Source organism: Blennius ocellaris, assembly GCF_963422515.1.
Source record: "Blennius ocellaris genome assembly, chromosome: 16".
NCBI classification, from domain to species: Eukaryota; Metazoa; Chordata; class Actinopteri; order Blenniiformes; family Blenniidae; genus Blennius; species Blennius ocellaris.
In genome coordinates, this window is record NC_137665.1 from 11,113,742 (window position 1) to 11,129,692 (window position 15,951).

General features: G+C 43.4%; 1 protein-coding gene across 1 annotated transcript; it reads right to left on the reverse strand.

Annotated features, from left to right (window-relative positions):
• Positions 1-1,338: 1,338 nt before the first annotated feature.
• LOC308141004 (heparan sulfate glucosamine 3-O-sulfotransferase 6-like) lies at positions 1,339-10,484 on the reverse strand. The gene is made up of 2 exons (XM_080510996.1): positions 9,950-10,484; positions 1,339-3,021 (listed from the first exon to the last, which is right to left on the reverse strand). Exons 1-2 carry the CDS (start codon positions 10,396-10,398, stop codon positions 2,403-2,405), a joined length of 1,068 nt encoding a protein of 355 aa, XP_080367122.1. The 5' UTR covers positions 10,399-10,484; the 3' UTR covers positions 1,339-2,402.
• Between the last annotated feature and the right edge of the window lie 5,467 nt (positions 10,485-15,951).

The following is a 15,951-nucleotide window of genomic DNA, read 5'->3' on the forward strand; positions in this document are numbered from 1 at the left end:
TGATGTACAGATTGATGCCAACAATATTGATACTTCCAACAGCATGTTAATCTGTTTTTAAATTGATTCCTCATATTAAAATATCAATATATATTCTACTTTTCTACTCAATTTTTTTTAAATGTTTTTCTTAGTATTTATTACATGTATTACTCTTTTTAAATTGTTCGTTTGAAAGGCAACTGGACTGGTTTGGAAGGTTTTGAAGTCAAGAAATCAAACTTCTTTAACCACTAAATCAAGTCCATTTGCATTTTAAGATCCAGATCATGTAACCTGGATGACTGATTTTGTTTCTTCGTCCAGCCGAACAACACATTTCTTTACATCTGTTATCCTCCAAAACAAACTGCGTGCTGTTGTGACGTGTTTTAGTTTCTTTAACTCTTATTCAGTGACTCTGATACTATTTCCCCAGAGGTAGCTGTCAAGGGGCTGTTTGAAGTCTCTTAATTCTCAGTGCTGCCAGGTGTCTATTTTCCTTGTCTTCCCTGCCTGCAAATAACAGAAGCATCCCTTACATCAGCCAAAAGGGATGTGTGCTAACAGCAATTCCCCAGTTGGGAGCCAAGCAATTACTGCAACCCTCCTCTATTGCTATAATTGCAAAGGGCGCTGCTTCCTTGGTGATCCGACTGCTTGCTTTCCACCAGAGACTCCGACTTCACCATTTCTAGCAGCCTCCAGTAAATGATGATGTTTTCCGGTGAGTTACATAAAGGCTGTTTGTTAAAAGCACAAAGTGACTGATGCTTCTTCGGAATATATCACCAACGTCATGACACCTGAGTTGCTGGAGGAGAGTTCACAGACCACAAAACACAAAACATATTCGCACAACAGACTAATTCCTTGTTGGAGGCAAGATGCTGTAAAATCAGAAGCAACCATGGCTCAACACTGATTATGTTGTAACCAAGCTCAAACAAAAAAAAAAAGGTTTCTTGTTTTGTTTGAATAATGTCACTTCTATGTTTACACTTCGTGTTTGTGTGGATCTTTGCAGCATACACACCAAGTGGCGGCAGTGGTAGGCTGAGACAGCTAAATGCAGGAGTTAATTAGCCTAGTACTGCTATAATGAGCAAAATGCTGAATTAGAGACAGCAGCACACTTCTTCCCCTGGGGAATCAAGACAATATGCACAGGTGATGTAGTGGTAGAGTATCAATCACACAACAATTTCAGTGAGGAAACTAAGATTCTTCTTTCTTTCAGTTCTTCCCTGATATTCAAGAATTACAAGGACTATCATATTTTATTTCTTTAAAACAGCTTTATTTCTTACTTCATGTAAATGACTGAACCATTTAATCAATGTCTCAGTCAAACCCGCTTCATTTCAGTGTTTGCCAAGCAATGTACACATAAAAATAGTGCCTCTACAACATGGTTGCAGTTCATTTGTCATGGAATAATAGAATAATGTTACAAGTGCTGTTTCATGTTCATGAAAGTTGAATAAAACCCAACCTTCAACGTGAATCCAGAATTGAGTATGGAAAGGTTTGTTCAGGTATCACTGAAATTATACATTGGAATGTTGTTTTTAACGCTAGAAATTGCAGTGTTGTGTCGGAAAGGGTCGAACTGACACATTACCTGTTTCCAGTGAGCAGTGAATGTTAATGGATGAGAGCCATTGCATTCTGGGGAGACTACTTTTTTTCTGAGGATCCATTTTTTGTTCAGGGCTTAAAAGATCTGGATAAAAAAACATCCCAGATGTTCTTTGACTGAACCGTTTTGGATCCAGATTAACATAGAAATAGTAATACAGCAGTGAAGCTGCAATATTGCAATGGGAATGTATATTCTTATATTAACCTGAATTTGGCCCAAGGGTCAACCATAAACTTGCCACCATTAATGGTTCAATGCTGTATTGAAACCCTCGAGGGACTAAGGCATTACCATCTTTCAGGTCTAATTGACACGATGAGGAGCTATTACTGTATTGATCCAGTTGGCAAGTTGTACTGGTTCAGCTGAGGCATGCTTTGACTTGACTAAGTGGGCCCACAGACCTCTGAGCATCATACAAATGTTGAGAGGATATTACCCGTCATTTAGTAAGATAGACCCAAGTTTAAACCGAAACCCCCCAAAACATCCTAGAGAAAACAGGGAGTGTGACCCAGATGACAACACCTGTAAAGACACTGTGCTTTGAAAAAATTCTTCATCAGAACGGATGAATACCCCTGATTAGGCACCTTAGTGAGTTCATATCATAACAATAAATTATCCTAAAATAGAGCTCTGAGTATTTTACATACCATCAATACTGTACAGATACTGTAAAACCATTTCTCCCGACTGGCAAGGTAAAAGAAAATAAAAACCACACACCATGGAACCACATCACTCTTTTCGTTTTGTTATCACCCTTTTGTTTTCCTTAATCCCAACCAAAGTCCTGACCAACCATTTTGTAAAACATCCTATTAAAGGGTTTGTAAAATATCTTTAGCTGCTGTATCAATTCTGGACGAACAACTGGATGGGCTCGGCCCTTGCCTTTTCCCAGACAATGTGGGATCTTGTAGTCTTCTTCAGCCTTTGTGGTGCAGTAGAAGCCTTTTTCTGTGTCAAAGACAAAGTTCTTCTTTGTGATCAACTTCCTGAGTCCAAGAAAGTCCTGAACACGACTTAATTCAGCGGCAGGTTCCCTAATGAGACGGTCTCCGTCGACAACCAGCAGCCGTTTCAAGGGGAAGTACTGGATCCAGTTCACCAAGTGTTTAGCATAGAGGCTGATTCGAATGCCAGTCCACTCACTGTTCACCACTGCTGACATGTTCTTGAAGGCCATGGTCTCAAAGGAGGAAACATTTACTCTCTTCTCCAGAACATGAGCGTAGTCTGAGATAACCCGGGTGACAGGGTCCCGGACGAGAAGTATCAGCTTTGTTAAGTTAGACATGGCGTGGATTCGAGCAGGAACTCTGCTGTTGATGAAGTAAGACGGGGATTTCTCAATCGTCATTTGGTTTTCTGTCGATTTGGGCATCAAGTTCCTAAAAAAACAAACAAACAAACAAACAAACAAAAAACAATGATGATTGTTTATGGTTACAATATTGGACAGTTTAATTCACTTTGAACCATTGCAGACATTAATCTTTCAAATAACATATTTGTATTTTAACAGCTAAAGAATAATGCTCTGAAAGAATGATGGATTTAAAAAAAAAAATTATGTTTACATTGTATATTTCAAACTAAGTTAGGCTGGAATAATTAAAGCATCATCCAAAAAACAACTGCAGACAATGTGAGCAGCTTTGAGTGGAAAATAAGTGACAGTGTCTGGTATTTATGGCAGGAGTTCTAGCAATCATCCACAACTACACGTGAAACACAAACACTGTTAACAAAATGTTCAAACTCTTGAGACATAAATAAACATAAATTCTGCTGACAATCAATCTACCTGAAGCCGATAATTCTTAGACCCCTGCATGTAAACATATAAATGGTGGTTTTGCTCCGACGAGGCAGGATTGGGGTTTTAAATATTATGCACCTTTCTCCTCATGTTTTGAAGATTTTTGGATGACTGCCTTCTTGGCTACATGGATGGCTGCCTTTTCTCCAGAGAGCGAAAGAGAGAGAGAGAGAGAAGGGGAAATATCTACGTGGCGATGGCGATGACAGTGAGTGATGAATATATAGGCTGTGGATAAACACACACGGAAGCCAGGTGAACATGGTGTGAACACAAAGCCTATATAACTGGATCAAAATCCTTTTAATCATGTTGTTTATAATTCCTTTTAGTGTATATATGCGTGGGTTGATCCTACTTGACAATAATACACACTGGGTGTTTTTAAACTTTAAAATTTGGGTTGAGATGTGTTTGGTCTGCAGGTATCACATTCTAACGGTGTTCGCTGTCAGTCCCTGGTCCGCCTCTCCGTCTACCACAGGAAGGACTTCCGACGCCGCCAGCTCATCATAACCTGCTCCTGCTGCATCTGGGCCCCACCTACCCCGATCAGCTCCTCCAGCTCTCCGCTGCGCCCACGCTTGGACACACCCTCACCACCACAACCCCGATGTAAGAAAATATTGTCAGTTTTTGATAGTGAGGGGTTAATCAAACAATGGGGAGGCAGATGAGCCATGTCATTAAAGTGATTGCCATCATTTCCAACCATCAGTCGGTGTGCACACCAGACACTTCGACATCTCCCTTTAGCCCTGGCAGTTTTTTTTATATAAATGTATGCTTCAGAAAGAAAACTTTTCAGTGGAGAGCGCTGGGAGAAGAGGCGTCACTCATTATTTATCAGTGACCGATACAAACACACAAGAAGTACTGCTTGTTATACTGTTTCATATCTCGTGTCACCTGTTCTTTGCTACCTTTGTATTTCACGTTTAGTTATCCTGACAAATGGAACCAAAGTTGAAAATGCCCAAAAGAACATCAAGAATGCAATATAGGTAATTGGTGGACAAGACTCAAATAACTCAATTAGCACTGTGGAAGCCTTCCTCAGGGCTTTTAAGAGAACAAAAACTTAAAGGTATAGTAGAGGATTTTCTTCTTCCGGGTGGATCATCAAAATAACTGGTCCTCCCAATTGTCAATCATTCTGGTGATATATGACGTAAGCCCGTCGTACGTGCTCGTCCCTGCGCGCAGCTCACTCCACATGGTTCTCATCATGCCGGTGGCCGACCCGACGCATTATTCTCGGACATTTTTACACAGTTTCACCCCCTCTGGTGCAAATCTTCTTGTAAAGTGAGCTTATGTGAGCGATGCCGACTTGTGACTTGTAAACAGAGCATGCACGAGGAGAACTGGGCTCGTGCATGTCTCTCGCACGCGTTTTAGTAGGCGTTCCGTCCCGGGAGCAGGAACAGCGTTGCGCATGCGCATTTTTTTCAAACGGTGGAGAGGGCGGTTCTTTCCTAAAATTCCTGAAAATCCTCCTGTATACCTTTAACACCAATCAAACTTTCAATGAGGAAAACAATCTGCATGCGGAGTCCATGCATTATTCATCTTAGCACAGATAAAGCATGAGAGAACAACCCTGACTGAGTGAAAGAGTTGCCCAAGGGGGGTACATGTAGGAAGTTTTAACAATTTGTAATGTTTAATAAACAATGTGGAACCAATAGGATCCATTGCATTTTCATCTATCAATCAGCCATGCAAAGGCATTCACATTCAGCTTCCAGACAACAACATAAAAACCAGCCCACTCTTTGAGTCTGCATTGACATTTTGCCCCTTAATTAATTCTGCATGTTCCCATTTTACTTCATAAATCTATAAACACAGAAATATTCTAAAACATCCAAGTAGGATTCAAATGTATTGTTAAAGCTGAAAATCGTGGATTTTACACTTTGAAACTGTTTCTACTTATAATTACTGCATTAGATCTATAATGTTGTTGATACTTTCAACATCACCATCTTTTTCCCTCTCACCTCAACTCAGAAAGGAACTGCAGTAATTAGGAGATAATTAGAGGCGGCACAGAGGAAAAGGGTTATGAGAAAGAGACACTGCCGGAGAGGAAGGGGTAAAGAGAGCATTAGATTAAACCAGGCACCATGTGGAGAATGGAGACGACAAAGGACCACTTTACGTGTTCAAGTTATCAAGTGCCACTTCATACGGTTTGAAATACGTTGCCTGTTTACCTTCATTGCCATAAGCGTCGAGGTTCAAAGGTAGGAATTACTGCATGAAGCTTTGTGCTCAGCTGTCACATGAAGCCTTCAGGACAGGAATTCACCAAAGTATACAACCAGTACAGTGCAGGAAACTCCTGCCAGAATTTTTTGTATATATATCTGACATAATTCTGCATTGACTGAGTCTAATTGGCATCTATATTTCAGTTTTTCAGACCTCGGTGACAAGGGACAGCTCCAAGAAAGAAAAAGAAAAACCCCAAACCCTCAGAATTATCTAATGCAGTGATGAATTCTAATCTTCCCCTGCAGCTCTGAGAGGGGTTGAGGTACTGTTAGAATCACCCCCCTTCTCAAAGACAGGATGATAGGTGGTGGCATGTAACCACTTACAATAATCAGAGCAGAAAGAAATCAAAGAGGAAGGCATCTACAGGGAAGGTGTTGGCTGATTGTTGCAGTCCGTCTTATCAGGCATGTGAAAGTCATCATCATCAGCATCATCATAAGTGCTGCGGTTTGACAAATTGCCTCAAGGAAAAGCCCAGGGGGTTGCTGTGGCAAATTAATCTCCAGTAGCCAGAATAAGGAGGGGCGGGGTTCCGATTACCTGTATTGACAGTCTGATTGATTCATTTAATAGATGCTTGCACACACACAAAAAAAATGATAAGAGGACAAGATTGAAAAGCTTTTTGAAGGACATAATGTTTTTTAAATTGTCAAGGCTGTTAGAGAAAAAATCTATGTTGGAAACGTCACCTCACGTGTGTGAATTGCTCATTTGAAGCATCTCATTATCAATGCACTTCTCTTTTCTTGTCAGCATGCTGACACATTAGTTTAAGCACATTACATTCATTGGGAAATCGCTCTCACTTGCACCAATTCCCTCGATTCCATGCAACTAAAAGTGTTGAGTAAGCAAAAATCCACCAGTAGACTCAGATGAAGCTACTCTTCAGGGGCTGAAAAAAAAATTCAACTTTTGCAAAGAATGATCTTCAAAAGTCAACTTTTAGGCTTTAAAAAAATGCTTACTTCTAGTGTTTGAGTCTTTTCTTGGGAAGGTTCCAATGAACGCTCTTTCTGATGAACTCCTGCTGGGCTTCGTCAAAGGGCACTTTCACCCTTCTGAGCACATTTGCATACAAAGTAAAGGCAGAGAAAACATGTTTCACACTAATTGTCTGCTCCTTTATTGTTGTGGTTAATGCAGTCCTCGGGGGTTCTCCAACACCCCCTTTCATTGAGCTCTGCGGTGCAACAGTAAGAAAAGGCTCACTCTAAATTTACTGCCCTCTATGTGGCACTGCGCTGCAATAAGCTCCCCCGGGGCTCTGAGCAGGATTACTGTAGGCTGTCTCCTCTGACACTCGCTGAGTTGTAAGAAACCTCTTCATTGTGGAACTTTAAGAAGAAAAACATGATTACAGCGATTAAGTCACATTTACTGTATAGAACCCTCAAGACTTGAGTTAAGTGTGCTTTCAGTAGATGAGTATTTAATTTGCCAGAAGAGACATTTAGGGGGAAGTTAAAATTATGTCGTATTTAAAGAAAGGAGGGGCCGAGCAGGAAGCAGTTCCCACGGATTTAAGGAATTGCCCACTGTGCTCTGTGTGAGTAAGCGTGCACAATTGTCTGTCTGGGTCTCTCTCTCTCTTTTTTTTTTTTTTTTTGCTGTCTGTGGGTGAAAACATGTTATATTGTTGTCGGTGTCCTGCTGTGCGAAGGGCTTTCTCCTCTATGGGGGCCTCCAGGGGGATGAACACAGTGGACCTCCAGCAGGATGGACACACCAGTCACAGCAGATAAATGTTGTGGGCATAACTCAATGCCACCATGGGAGCTGATAAGCCCACCCAGCACACCGTGCCTTACTCCCCGAGCGACAGCTCGATATTAGTGCAAGGGTAATGAAGTGAAACATATGGAGAAGCCAGTCACCTTTGCAAAGTAGACACCTTTGCACAATAAAATATTACTCTCACAATGATTAATCCAAGAGCTGTATGCTCCAGGACTCTCCTATATATTAAGTTTGAGTCGTTGCCGTGGTACTCTTATGTGTAGTGTGTCAGATTCAGTGGCTGGATGTTTAGCTCCACCTGCTATGGAGGAAGAAACGTTAAGGTGTTGAAGCTTTTCAGTGATGGAACATTTTCTTTTTTAAGCATATCTTCTTCCATTGCATTTTCCACTAACGCACTACGAGGGGAATATTGGAATACTACGAAGACTATTAAGTGTAATAATTTCAAAACGTCTCCAAGCATAGTGTCACTTTGATCCTAATGTTCAATCTGTAGGGACAGATAAAAGATCCTCTTCACAGACTGATCATCGAAAAACGTCCTAAACCTGACCGGAAATTCTTAAAGGAGCTTAAGCGAGAAGTCCTTTGAACAATACCGGTACTTCGCTTCCCCTATTGTGGCTTCATAGAAACAGCTTTGAAACACTGTCTAAATCCTTTGACATTGCGTGTTAATCCCCGAGTTCAGTCAAATGGACACCGAAAGCAGCAGCATCTCTCTGGTGAACAATGTAGTCACTCTGATGTAAGGCACTCAAGGACAAACAACTTGGCTACAAAAGATATTGATATTCCATCGGTATTATTCACCTGGAGTTTTCTGTTTTTCCACTATGAGCTGTGAAAGTTGAGTGATTGCATCAGTGAGCAGATAATTGCTGGCTTTCATTCATAGTCTTCAATGCACAATGATGGAATTTGCAATTACCGTCATACAACGAGTAAAGGAATGTGCATAGCCTTAGACTTTGACACTTGTATAGGTCAGCACCATAAAGAAACATCTTTACATATATGCATCTTGAAGATCTTCATTCCTGAGTCAAGTTTCAAAACCACTATCGAATGACTGAAACAACCAATTAAAACACATTTTGATTGTTTAATTATGGTTGAACTTGAACCACTGGAATATCTTCCCTCAGGAATGAAGATCTTCAAGTTGCAAACAGTGTCAAGATGTTCCAGTTGCACAACCCCACGACTCAATAACCATTTTATGATTGGTGAAGGCAAAATGAAGGTGTTGTCTCTCTTTGTCAAAGAGACCAATTTGAGTTTTGATTGAATCTGCGACATAGCTTGTAGTACAAGACGTTGCACGTGATCTGCTTAAATACCGTTTTAGTGCTTTTCTCACCAAGTAGATGCAGAATTTAACAAAACTTTCAGCAGCAAATGTGTGTGTAAATCACAAGGTGACTTCAAAGTATTACATAACATAACATTTACACATATAAGTCACTGACAAATCTCATAAGGCTCAATAAAGCCTATTTTACTGCAGTGATAGGTTTTTCTTCTAACTTTGATCAATCAAAACAAACAAAACAATAACTGAAATGCCACTTTTAATCCTCTTGTGACTCCAACAGCTTAGTGAACTATTGATTATGACAGCAGATTACAGTTTATGTCAACTGGGAGTGATCCAGGTAAAGTGATGGCAAATGAGCAATATTAGGTTTGAGATGAAGACGAAAGCTGAAATGTATTAATATTCAGAAGAAGATTACAACTTGGCACAGTTCATTTCCCCCAAATAATCCACAATAATGCTTTCTGTTTGCCATTTAAATGCAATCATGTTTATTTATTAATTGAATTTATTTTATTTTAACAAGTTACATTTTAGCTGCGAGCCCTTTGTGAGCCGTACAACCACATATGGTCACTTCCTGACCCCTGATGTTTTCAAAACTAGGCAGTTTGTAACCAGAAGTTTGTTGGTTCAAAGCCCATTGCCGAGGGTCCCTGAGCAAACCACCCAGACTGCTCAGGATCAGAAAGGGCGTCAGATCAAATCAAAAGAACATGACGCTCTCGCTCTCTCTCTCTCTCTCTCTCTCTCTCTCTCTCTCTCTCTCTCTGTCTCGGACGTCAATCACAGCAGCATAATATTTTTTTATTTTCCTGTGGCTAAAGCTTTTGTCAAACGCAGTGAGAATTTTCTTCAATTTACAGATTTTCTAATTGTGAGCGCACTTATGTAATATTCCATATTTCCACATATTTTATTTTGTGACCTATAAATGGCATGTGGCGTTTTGAGTTGTCACACAAAGTCTTGAAAATGCCCTGAACGTTGTTCAGTGAGTGCACTAACAGCACATGATTTCAAACCTCCAGCAGTTGGATGTGAGTACAATTTAATTGAACTCGTCTTTGCCAGACTGAGCTGCTTTGGTGCATGCTGGCTGTCCAGGTATAAAGTTTGATTATAAGCGGAGGTCGGGGTTTACCTGTACCAGTCCAGTCCCTTCTCGTAGTTGCGGTCGAAGAAGTGCGGCTCTCCTCCCGCTGCAACGACGTCCGGATGCAAGCGCAGAAAATCCCGCAGCGCGCCGGTCCCTCCTTTCTTCACCCCGATGATGATCGCCTGCGGAAACCTTCGTCGCAACTGCTCATCGGGAAGGTCTTCCCCGTGTCCATCGTCACTATCAACTTCTTCCAACTCTTCCCCTGCGTAGTCCACATCGTTTTTCTCGTGCAGCAAGCCCCTGGAGATGTGATTGTCAGAAGTGACTCCCTGGCTTGCGCGCCTCACCGGGAACGCAGTTAAACGGTCGCCAAACTTGTAATATATGAAATATCCACAAAAGCACAGCATGGTGCAAATCAAGAACAGTTTCCATCTAGCGCGAGACGATGGCAAAACACGTAAATTGTTGATGATACCACAATACCCCATGAGGCCCCTGTTGAAAAAGTTGCAGGTAAGGGGAATTATTTTTGGTGAAGCCGCCTCACTGCTGTGCTATGGCACAGATGCCGAACAATCCGTGCGTAAGTCCCCCTCCGTAAACATAAATCAAAAAGAAAAAACTGTGTCGCTCGAAAAAGTGAACAAATCGTTTTATTCTCCGATCAGTATTTCCTCGCGTCATAGAGGAGTTTGTCTCCCATCAATTGTTCTATGTGTGCGTGAGAGCGCAGCACAGCGCAGAGCGCACTTTAGCCCCATCTCCACCGCACAAAAAGTACCTGCCTAGACCGGTCTAAACCACTCCGGTTCGCGTGTCACGACAGGAATGCAGTCTATATATAGCCCCGTCTCCACCGCACAAAAAGTACCTGCCTAGACCGGTCTAAACCGCTCCGGTTCGCGTGTCACGACAGGAATGCAGTCTAAACCGCTCCAGACCGCTCCAAAGGCGACCACTTTTCCGCTACCCTTCCGTTGGGGTGCCGAGGACCATGGAACGGCTCTGAGTTTGAGCTGCTGTCTGCTGATTGGTCAGTGATTTACTACACGCCCACAATATGTTAATGTGCCGGCTGAATCCTCTGCTGTCAGTGTGGTCAGCTGTGCACTGGTTGTTTTTTTTTTTCATTTTCTTTTCTTTGCTGCTCAACTTTAGTGTTTGTTGTGAAAGAGCGACTTGAGGCAGGGGGAGACCGGGGCTCGTGACTTTGCATCGCGTTGGAGTTTTCTGTTTGCAGCATAGCGATCGCCGTGGCGTGGATGCGCGTCCGGGACACCGGAGTCTGGAGCACTCGTCTCCGGCAGCTCCGCTTTCCAGAGGCGGTCAGCGTTCTGTTCAGCCGCGTTCAGTGGTGCTTTATCGCGGGGACAGACCGCGGAAGCGATGAAAAGGAGCTCGGAGCTCAGCGCCTCCGTGTTCCGGCTCTGTGCTGCCGGACCGCGGTCAGCGCCAGAGTGGAGAACCTCCTGCGTTTGAGCAGAAAGCTCAGACTCCCGTGTCTGTGCCTCAGTCAACCGGGAGGAACGCTCCGGCCACTTGCCCCGCACCCGAGCGCTCGAGTGCGGGGCACGTCGCCCCAAGCCGTCGGCAAGTGGCCGAGCGACTTGCTCTCTCACAACAAACACGGAAGTTGCGGCTGCAGCTCTCCGCTCCAAAAAATGACTGCTGGAAAAAGTAACTTTTTTTTTTTCCGCTGCAAAAAATAACAGTGCAAAGTGGAGAATTTAAACAACAACAGAGGATTCATAAGATCTACATCTGACGACGTTCTTTTCTGTTATAATGTCACATTTCTGCGGAGCTCATTAGCCCCGCCCGCTTTTCACGCTCCTCTCTGCAGTGGGGACGCGACCCAAAATTTCGGTCGGGGTCTCTATTCCGAACTGCTCCGTACCGCTCCGCTCCGTCCCGGCACTTGTGTGCGGTGGAGACGGGGCTTTAGAGCTCCAATTATCTCCACCAGGCAGCTGCATCAAGTCTGAGGAGGTGGAGAGGCTTTTTCCTTCGTGTCATTTCAAACTAAACGCCTCGAACTGTGCCTGTTTCGACACACGCTTAATACATGTACAAGGTTTATTTGGAAACATAAAGTACGTTCCTTTTCATGATATTGTCCTAAAGTGTGGATTTATTATTATTATAATTTTTTCCTAATTCTGAGGTAAATATGACCTATTGCCAAATACGCATTTTTTTTTTTCGGGATATAAGATAAAGCACGTCTCTTCCCTTCGTACCCTCCAAGTTTGACTCGATTCTGAGATGCAGAAATTGAATGATTGCCAGAAAAGCGCTCACCTCTGCATTTAGCAGTACAGGAAACATATATGAGGTCGTTTAGTAAAATACAACAGTTTGGAAACTAACAGCTTTGTGACGCACAATTTAACAATATCGTTTCTCAACCCTACTTATTTTCTGTCTATTTAAGCCCAGAACTTTACATGAAGCAAGTAAATTTGGATCACAGCTTCATACTTCTTTACATATACTTGACAAAATAGCTCCCCTAATGCTTTCGGAATATAATCCAAACTACAGCTGCAAGATGCGCAACCTTTGTTGGAAGCAGGTTGGAGTTCAGTGTTTTGCTGAAGGAAAAAAATAATCAATGTCGAGAATTAAATTATTACTGTGGTAAAACTAACAATCACTACACATCTGTCAATCATCACAAATCAACGATTTATGTGTTGTAACTTTTGATGGATCCATTAATAATATTTCATGGGTACAATTAATCTTTTTTTTTATGATCTGTAAACCCAGATTTGTCCTGGACCACATGTGATTTCTACCTATTCTTGCATCACACATGTCAATATATTCAATCTATTTGACACCAATTGAATATTAAGTGAGTTATTATAAATGTTCCTAACAATTCTACACTTTCCATGGTACTGTGAGAACAATTGTTGAGTGAGTTGGATCGAACAGGCTGCATGAACATTCATAATGGTAAACAAATGCTGTTGGTGTATTCGACAATGCATACAAGAGAAGTGGTGGAGAAGCGACTCAAACTCCACACACACAAATGTGTAAAAAGGCATGTGATTATGAATTATAAAGGCCACCAAAAGTTTGGTCTGTGTATTTGTGTCAGTGCCTCCTTGGCTGAAGGGTCAGAGGCCTTCAGTCCCACCGCACCCCGGAGCTGTCAGAGGATTAGCAGGATTACCCCGGAGCTGCCATGTCAGTCAGGGTTTCACCAGAGACAACCCTGCCCCCTTCATCTAAGCCCCTTATTTCATCTCTCAGACACTGCTGTGTATGATATATCTCTGTGGGTGTTTGCATGTCAATCCCAGCAGTTGCATTTCCACAGTGCATGAGCACAGATAACCTGGTTGAGAAAACAAGTGCGCCAAGGGGTTTGATCTGACCTACACAGCCCTCAGTTGCCCTTTACACTGTGTGTGATGATCTCGATTGTCTTTGCTCTGTGTACTTGTGGTGGAAGTTCATGAAAGTTGCTGTAAAAGGCGATAGTTTCAAAACCGATCAATGGACATTGATGTGTAATGGGAAGCCACTGCCCTTTCAATTTAAAAGGAGTGGCATTCGCTTGTTTTCAGTAGGAAAAGTTTTCAGTAGGGGCTGAAGTTCCTCTTTCAGCTTCTACCAAGTGAAAACCAGGCAGGACTCCATGGGAGTACTGCCAGTTGAACTGAGTAATTGTAGTGTAAACATGTGATGTAATGCAATGGATATTTTCTACATTCAATATAACCCCTCCGGGGAGTCACGGCCGACGACACCAAGTATTACCACGTCGTCGCAGCTCTGGACTTTTCCACCACCCACCGAGTGATGGGGCTGCTTCGGGACCCGCCGGCGCAAGGAAAGTACGCCGCCCTCAAGACTCTGCTCCTGCGGCTGTTACAGATTTCCGACGCCGAGCGAGCCGAGCGTCTCCTGTCTCTCAACGGCTTGGGAGACAGTAAACCAACGGAGCTGATGGAGAACATGTTGGCGCTGCGGGGATCGGGGGACGCGGAGTTCCTGTTTATCCACCTGTTTCTGCGTCAACTCCCAGCTCCAGTCCGCACGGCACTGGCGAGTTCTCCACTCGTGCACACAAAGGACTATCGGGGACTGGCGGAAGAGGCAGACAAGCTCCTGCTCGCATCACGGCAGTACGGAGTGCATGCAGTCCTGCCGGAGCCACCGGAACACCGGCCGGAGGAGGAAGCGCCGTTTGCGGTTGGGACTATTACGGATCGGCGCAGGAATGACAACCAGCTGTGTTTTTTTCACCGGCGGTTCTGGAGCAGAGCCAAGCGCTGCACGCCGCCCCGCTCCTTCTCTGTGCAGGGAAACGCCAGACCCGGCACTCGTTAGCAGCCATGAGCGCCGGGGACATCGGAACGCTGCTCTTCATTAAAGATACTGTATCCGGGAGGCAACGTCGAGAGCGGCGGTAAAGGGCTCTGGATGCAGCTAACGGGACTTCCATCCGTACATTTGGCACCAGGTTCGTGAATGTGTGTTTTAATGGCCGTCAGTTCGGATGGGATTTTGTGATGGCTGCTGTATCCGTGCCCATCCTGGGAGCAGATTTTTTGTGTGCGCATGGACTCTTAGTGGACATGGTGAATCGCCGCCTGGTGGACGCCGTCTCATTCTCCTCCTTCTCCTGCACTTTGGGGAAAGGAGAGGTGGTGTCCCTCGCTAATATCTTGGCTTCGGGCAAAAATTATTTCTAATGTTATTCTAGCTTTTTGTATAAATACTGCACATCTGACTTCTTTATTAGGTTGGACCCCTTGGTTACATTATTCTCTTTAACATTTTCACTGCAGTTTGTGAGCAACTTGAAAGGATCTGAAGCAGCGTACGCCCAAAAGAGTTTTCGCAACATTTTCATTTAAATTCCATAAGTGTAGTTCACCACTTCCTATTGGTATCAGTTTCAGGTTGGAATATTTCATTTTCATCACATAGTGGAGCATGACAACGTTCCACAATAGTCGACATCAGTTAAAACCAATGGACCTATTGGGTCACACTCATGCTTTTAATTGGCTAACTGCACTAACAATAAATATTTTGGTTCTCGTGTTTTTACTTCCCGGTACACTTGCTCTTATGTCCAATACACTATCAGCCATCCCGCTCCTCGTGTGTCTCTATAGTCCAGGCTGACTGGGAAGCAGACACGTGATTATTGTGTCTGAAAGGTGTTTACGATAACCATCATTTTCATTGGATGCATGTTAAAACAGCCCCTGTAGTTTTGACCTGTAATACCCCCTCCCCTCAGATGTCACAGTGTTTTCATTAAGCCAGGCACTAGGCTTGCTGAGGCTCATTATGGCCCCCAGATAACCCTTTAAAGACCACCACAAAGTCTGGCCTCGGTGTCCAGGCTTACCTGAAAGGCTGACTTTAATGCCTACGCTGAACTTTGCCTGTCTGCTCCCAGTCTTCAGGTGACAAGGGCTACATTAACAACAAGGCAGCACATACCTTTCAACATTCAAGCTTTTGGGGTCAAACCAAATTGTGCTGATGTGACAAGTAAAATAATTTCTCTGTATTTAAAAAGAAAGAAAAAAATAGGCCGACTGAGTGAGTCTTTCTCTGTTTACCTGTTGCTCTGCACACACCTCCTCCATGAATATGTCAAACAGGGTGACGACTCCACCAAATATGTGACGACTCCATCAATCTTCCCAGTCTGTTGACTGTTCAGCTTTTAACCTGAGTTTGTGTCCCATCAAAGTCTTTGTAGGTGACTCAGGCTTGATTTGAGCAAAGCCCATGCACAAGCAATGTAATTTTTAGATACATATGTAAGGAAAAGGCACTGCTGCCTCAGCACAGGAACCACGGAGAATGTGTCTGACCAGGTCACTGTCAAAGTGCAGCTCACGTATCAGTAGCAACGACGGGTCATCAGGTGGAGAGGTTGTGACCCGAGAGGAGGCGTCATTAGGCCGAGCAAGAGCCAATTAGTCCCCAGCTGCCCAGCAGAGGGTCGGTGGAGAGGCAGGAAAAATACTCCGCCATCCCACTCAGTGACAGCAACA